General features: G+C 44.3%; 1 protein-coding gene across 1 annotated transcript in view; it reads right to left on the reverse strand.

Moving 5' to 3' along the window:
- Positions 1-1,635: 1,635 nt before the first annotated feature.
- The window catches only part of LOC310797384 (lipoxygenase homology domain-containing protein 1-like), a gene marked incomplete at both ends in the record, with an annotated part of 17,650 nt that continues 11,785 nt past the window's right edge, over positions 1,636-7,500 (reverse strand). Inside the window, 4 exons of the mRNA XM_083659753.1 lie at positions 1,636-1,834; positions 2,519-2,646; positions 3,320-3,505; positions 7,293-7,500. The exon at positions 7,293-7,500 is cut by the window's right edge and continues 1 nt beyond it. Of these exons, the coding sequence (XP_083515879.1) occupies positions 1,636-1,834; positions 2,519-2,646; positions 3,320-3,505; positions 7,293-7,500 (721 nt within the window). The remainder of the gene's footprint in view (positions 1,835-2,518; positions 2,647-3,319; positions 3,506-7,292) is intronic.

The following is a 7,500-nucleotide window of genomic DNA, read 5'->3' on the forward strand; positions in this document are numbered from 1 at the left end:
ATGCTGGCAGGCCGCCCCGTCCACTGCTGTGTCCATCTGAATACACAGCAATCCATGCAGGGAGGGAGCACATCTGTTTGTGATGCTGCACACACACACACACACACACACACACACACACACAGAGCCCCGCACACACACACACACACACACACACACACAGAGCCCCGCACACACACACACACACACACACACACACATACACACACACACACACACACACACACACACACACAGAGCCCCGCACACACACACACACACACACACACACACACACAGAGCCCCGCGCACACACACACACACACACACACACACGCACGCACACACACACACACACACACACACTCGGCTGTGTGCAGGGTCAAGTCAAGGACATGTTGGCTGTCGCCCGGGCGTCGACAGACAGCACTCGCTATATCGCTCCTGACTGCTCGGCTCCTCTGCAGCTCGCTGCTTCATCAGAGACAATGTTTGAATAGAGAGGTAAAGTGACCGCCTACTTCCTGCTTCAGCACTGTACCAGGGATTTTCATCCGCCATTTATTTTCCCATAGACATTTCGTAAAATGCTTATCAAAAATGTTTGACTTGTTCAAACCAAAGGGTTCATATATATTTTGAAACAGGAGAGAGCACATAACATTTCAATGGGACCAAAACGTAAAAGAATAGCAGATTTAAAGAAAATATTCTTTCGATGTCGTTTTTTAAAGTTTTGGTCGGAGTTAAATGTTCTATGGTCTCTCCCGATTCTAAATATAGCTGAACCGTTTGGTTCGACGAAGTAAAACTATTTTTATAAGCATTTTAAATTTAATTTGAAGTGTCTATGGGAAAATAAATGACGGATGAAAATCTCTGGTACAGTGCTGAAGCAGGAAGTAGGTGGTAAGTAGGCGGTCACTTTGCCTCTCTATAGGAACCATGACAAAGCGTTTGGCCCCAGACATCAGGCTAGCTCCTCCCACTCCCAGGCTCAACAGAAAAGATACTACTACTGTAACACAACGAGAGATCATCAACTTGAATTTGAGTAGTTTATATGACAGGCTGTGTACGCCTGTAGGCCTACAGGCTGTGTACGCCTGTAGGCCTACAGGCTGTGTACGCCTGTAGGGTGTGTGTGTGTCGGTGTGTGTGTGTGCGGGTGTGCCTGTGAGTTTGTGTGCGCGCGCCCGTTCATGTGTTTGTGTGTGTGTGTGTGTGTGCGCGAGTGTGTGTGCGTGTCTATCTGTGTGTCTGTGTGATATAATTGAATGATCCTGTGACCTGCAATACACAGGCCCAGGATACACACAACACAACACACACACACACACACACACACACACACACACACACACACACACACACACACACACACACCCTGCTTATTGATTGTAGAAGCAGCAAACGAGACTTTTCGACTTGTTCTGTTCCGGCTGTCATGTTCTATTGGGATCTGATGCTTCCACTTTGTAAGCAATAAGACCCTGATTGAGGACTAAAGGAAAGCTCGCTGCCAGGAGGGTTCAGGTGACCCGATGGTTTTAGTTCTGGTTCTGCTCGCTGCCAGGAGGGTTAAGGTGACCCGATGGTTTTAGTTCTGGTTCTGCTCACTGCCAGGAGGGTTAAGGTGACCTGATGGTTCTGGTTCTACTCGCTACCAGGAGGGTTCAGGTGACCCGATGGTTTTAGTGAGCCAGTTAGACACAGCGCCTCGATGACTGAGCTGACCTTATCGAGGAACCAGTCAGGTCGGCTGCCGGAGCCGTCGATGCTCAGCCTCATCTTCCTCAGTGGGGCGATGTCATCGATCTCCAGGCTGAACGTGTCCTCCTGACCTCGCTCGAACCTGACGGACACACAGCAGCATCCTGACAGGGTTACTGAAGCTGATCACCACTTTGTTTCATATCTTAACTGTCAAAGACGTTATAATGTGACGTGACTGTGAGACCATAGAGACACTGCAGAGCGCGTCATCATTCAGAAACCACGCCCAAAACGGGGGGAAAACACAAACTCCCGTCCAATCCTGGCGTTCTCCTATGTCGCGTGCATGGCCGGGCGTTGCACAAAAAGATCGTATATACGGAAGATGAACACTCCAACTTACTTCATTCATTGACAGCAACATCCACATTTTTCTTCTCGCCAATTCTCAATGGCTTCCTTGTTTTGCTCAGGAGTACAAAAAAACTTTAATTGGTGATTGTTTACATTTGTTGTCTGCGCAGCCCCACCACACAACAGCTTTTAGCTATGTTTAATTCAAGGAAAATGACGCTGGTGTGAGGAAATGAACAGAGCCTTTCCCCCATGATGGGCGTGGCCTATTTCATGCAGTGTCTCTATGGCAGCAAAAACAGAGAGAGAGACAGTGAGAGAGAGAGAGAGTGTGTGTGTGTGTGTGTGTGTGTGAGATAGTGAGAGAGTGTGTGTGTGTGTGTGTGTGTGTGTGTTTGTGTGTGTGTGTGTGTGTGTGTGTGTGTGTGTGTGTGTGTGTGTGTGTCTGAGAGAGAGAGAGATCAGCTACCTGTCCTCGTTCTTCTGCAGCAGTATCTCCTCTGTGCTGCCGTTGGCCCCGAACACGGACATGAAGACCTGCGTGTCGGTTCCTGCGTTCTGCACGTCGCCCGTCACCACCGTCACCTCGTAAATGATCTGACGTCAAAGCAGGAGACATCGTGCATATTTCACTCACTATGTTTGCTTCATGTGGCAGAATCAGCATCTTCCAGAATCAATATTATCCCCAAAACATCAAAGGATTAGTATGAATTTATCTCATTTATCTTGTAACTAATAAACATTGACACTAAGCAGTGCAGTCATATTTCTTTTATGAAATGATACATTTTGAAAGAATCTATATTGAAACCGGGGAGGGGCGAAAAAAGAGATCATAGTTATACAGTATGATGAAGTAACCATGAAATTACACCATTTTCCAGGAAGTAATGAGGTTTGATAAAAGAATACAATAATTCAAATTTTGTCATTTTTGACATGTATTGCTAATATCTGTAAATTCTGACATGGATAATCTGCAAAAAAAAGAAGAAAAAAAGGTAATTTAATTCTGACTGAAAATGACACAGAGTCAATCCCTGCTGTATGTATGGGGTTAGTACTAGCCCACAGTAAGTGATGGTCTTTGCTGCATGGCTGTAACTGCTATGTCTTAGTAAGTGATGGTCTTTGCTGCATGGCTGTAACTGCTATGTCTTAGTAAGTGATGGTCTTTGCTGCATGGCTGTAACTGCTATGTCTTAGTAAGTGATGGTCTTTGCTGCATGGCTGTAACTGCTATGTCTTTTGAGTCACATTCACACACCTTCTGGGAGACAGAAATGGCCTCTGCATCCAGCACGTTGAAGACGCGAGCAGTCAGCCCGTCTCCACGGTCTTTGGCCAGCCAGCACTTGCAAGCGAAAATATATTTGACCCCTTTGGTTGGCACGGTAACAGACAACTCATCAACCAGCCAGCAACTTTCAGGAGTGGCTCCATCATGACCCAGCTGCAGGGAGGGAGAGCAACCATCACTGGGTGTACATACTGTATGTACTGTGTGTGTGTGTGTGTGTGTGTGTGTGTGTGTGTGTGTGTGTGTGTGTGTGTGTGTGTGTGTGTGTGTGTGTGTGTGTGTGTGTGTGTGTTTGATGATAGAGAGGGCCACAAAATATGTCCTCGCTACCAGGTTTTGCTGAGGGCCGAAAAATTTGGTGCATTTGAAGCCAGGTTTAGAGGAATAACTCATTTTAAATTAACAGTTGTGATGTCATTATTCAGTCTTAACCACCAATATTTGATCCTTTTCTCACTCACTCCTATGTCACCACTAGTGGAGCGGCTAAGTGCTTATTTTCATCAGAATCTTTCAGTTGACGATACAAGCGTGAAAATTGGCATGAGCAGTCTCCATGGGTCACTTGACAAGAAAATTGCCCGAGCCAATTGAAATTTCAAGATGGCGGGCATTTTTCAAGATGGCCAACACCTTAGTGGAGCAGTTAAGTGATATAATGGTTTATTTGGTGGTAGAAGCATGAAAATTGGCATGGGCAGTCTCCATGGGTCACTTGACAAGAAAATTGCCTGAGCCAATTGAAATTTCAAGATGGCGGGCATTTTTCAAGATGGCCAACACCTTAGTGGAGCAGTTAAGTGATATAATGGTTTATTTGGTGGTAGAAGCATGAAAATTGGCATGAGCAGTCTCCATGGGTCACTTGACAAGAAAATTGCCCGAGCCAATTGAAATTTCAAGATGGCGGGCATTTTTCAAGATGGCCAACACCTTAGTGGAGCAGTTAAGTGATATAATGGTTTATTTGGTGGTAGAAGCATGGAAATTGGCATGAGCAGTCTCTGTGGGTCACTTGACAAGAAGCCACCCACAGCCACTTGAAATTTCAAGATGACAGCCATTTTCCAAGATGGCCACCACCTTAATGGAGCAGTTAGGCCTAAGTAATCATTTAGTTGGTGATACAAACATGAAAATTGCCATGAGCCATCTCAAAGGGTCACTTCACAAGAAAATTCTCCCAGACATTTGAAATTTCAAGATAGAGGCCATTTTCCGGGATGCTACCACCCGCCATGTGGATCTTTAAATGATACATTTTCTCATAGAAATGTATTGGGTTCCTCAAAAGGCTCTGTCAAGAGAGGTTGTTTGACTGTGTTTTGTCTGACTCCTCACCCACGACCTGTCCAGTTTGGTAAAACCTGTCAGGAGTTGTCTCCCACTGGCATAGCTCTCAGGGTTCACTGAGGTACACAAGCTCCTTTACCACGACAAGGTAACAGTCACAAGGGAGGTTTTTTTTGTCATTGTTGTTTTTTTGTTGTTGTTTTTTTTGTTTTGTTTTTAAACTAACAGCCATTAAATTTGTCAAATAAATACTAAGGGGTGGGGGAACAAAAATATATAACTGGATTTGTGCCGTCACTTGTGGTCTTCATGTCCGTGATGTAGATGACAAGTTCTGAAAAAATAGAGGGATGCCAGTTATGGCTAGCTGAGCTTTTAAGGCTCTGCTCATGCTTGAGGGCATTGAGATGGTCTCGCTCTCTGTTGTACAGTCCAACGAGACAGGCAGGATGGTATTTAAATTCCTGTGCAACAACATCACCAGCAATAAGCTTTGCAAGGAGCTTCATGTCACTTAGATTCCTGGCATTGTCATTGCTTCTCTTAAGGGGGACATTGCACTCTCATCTTCACAGATAAAGCACAAAGCTTTCGAGGGCTGGGGTCTTCTTCGCCTCTTGACATTGATATCTTTGGTATCATCGGTGTCTTCAGCAGCAGTAGAAGATGCTCTCTTTTGGGCCATTTCGAGCTTTGTGTTGTTGAACATAAGTTTACAGCTTAAATGATATTTTGCTCTGTTTCTTGTCAATGTACTTTCTATACCATCACCTTCATCTAATCGGATTGGACTAAGTAAGATAGGCAGAGCATTGATCTTGTGAAATAATGGAACATTTCTTGCAATGGTACCATAACCAGTTTGATCGTGCTCTATATTGACGAAACTCGGCTGAATGAGCTTTTCCTTGGTTTCCTGCTGACAAATGAAACATCTGTCCCAGTTGGTTTTCTCAACTGATATGATGGCTTCTGCCATGTCTGCAGCAATTGCATAGAGGCCGAGGGTTTATCCTTTTACCACCTTTAAGCACTTTGATGTATGGGATACAACTAAGTTCATGCCTTAGCCCTACACTTAGTCCGATCGTTCATCCAATGTCATTTATATCCCGTGCGATCTGTACACCATCCGGTTAACTAAAACCCCATTAACCTTGGCTCGGCTCTCCCGCGCTGGCACAACCTGTCAATTCAGGTGCGGCTATCTAACTGTTTTGGGGTAAATTAGACAGCATTTGGGATACTAACTTTCAATTAGCTGACATTGAACCCCATTCTGAGTTTAACAGCAGTGATATATCACCAGTGTGCCCTGGTAGTGCAGATATTCACTCTTGTCTAATCTATATCTATCTAGACTATGATCAACACAACTGTATTTTGATGCGTTAAAAATTGTATTTAGCATAATCTAAATCATATAAAATAAAATTACACCAAATCATCCTTGAAAAAATCCCAATACATTTCTATGAGATAATTGATCTTTTGAGGATCCAGGGGGTGGCCATCTTGAAAATTGAAATTTCAAGTGGCTGAGAGTGTTTTCTTGTCAAGCAACCCTTAGAGACTGCTCATACCAATTTGCATTGTGTCACTAACTAAACAATCATATTGCTTAACTGCTCCATTTAGATGGTGGCAATCTTGAAAAATGGCCGCCATCTTGAAATTTCAAGTGGCTGTGGGCGGTTTCTTGTAAAATTACCCTTTGAGATGGCTCATGGCAATTTTCATGCTTGTATCACCAACTAAATGATTACTTAGGCCTAACTGCTCCACTAAGGTGGTGGCCCTCTTGAAAAATAGCCGCCATCTTGAAATTTCAAGTGGCTGTGGGTGGCTTCTTGTCAAGTGACCCACAGAGACTACTCATGCCAATTTTCATGCTTGTATCACCAAATAAACCATTATATCACTTAACTGCTCCAATAAGGTGTCGGCCATCTTGAAAAATGCCAGCCATCTTGAAATTTCAATTGGCTCGGGCAATTTTCTTGTCAAGTGACCCATGGAGACTGCTCATGCCAATTTTCACGCTTGTATCACAAATTGAAAGATTATAGCACTTAGCCGCTCCACTACACCTGCTCTCAGGGCTTGGAATTAACTTTTTTGACCACCTGCCAATATGGCTGCTAGATTTTAAAGTTACCAGCCAATTAGAATTTCCACTAGCTGAAATGTTTTTCTTGAAATAAATCAGAATATGAGTGGGTTAATTTAAGCATAAGTATCAGTAAGTGTCCCGGGATGATCAAAGCCTGTGTTGAGGGTCACACGAACAAAAATGCACTCTTGAAGCTAAATAAATCCAAAACCACTGAGTTATTTGAGTTATTTAAATTTCTACTTCAATGTAGCCTTTTAGTCATAAAGATTGTTGAAAGATATTCCATATTCCAGACTGAAATGCTATAACAGAAGTGGAATATTGGCGAGAATATTATATGACATGAACATTTGGACACTTATTCAGTGGGTATCTTGCATGTTGCGTTCAGGTGCACTGTGTGTGTAAAAAAATTTTTTTTTTTTTTTTTTGCAATTCCATCGCGGGCCACACAGGTGGCGCCCGCGGGCCGTATTTTGCCCATGTATGCATTAGAGTGTGTGTGATTCCCTGAAGGCTTCCCTCGCTCACCTCCACCTTCTTGATCTCCCCCACGTCGGAGCCGTTGGACAGGAAGCTCTCCAGAGAGCCGGCCTCAAAGCACCTCCTGCCCTCAGGGAGCTCCAGCCACAGCCTCTGTGTCTGCGTGTGAGCGGCCCCGATGATGATCACATAAGCCCTGCTGCTGGTGCTAGCATCCCGCTCCAGCCCAGTCGAGATGCTGATGTGGTACGGTATG

The sequence above is a fragment of the Poromitra crassiceps genome (assembly GCF_964638095.1).
Source record: "Poromitra crassiceps genome assembly, chromosome: 23".
Lineage (NCBI taxonomy): Eukaryota > Metazoa > Chordata > Actinopteri > Beryciformes > Melamphaidae > Poromitra > Poromitra crassiceps.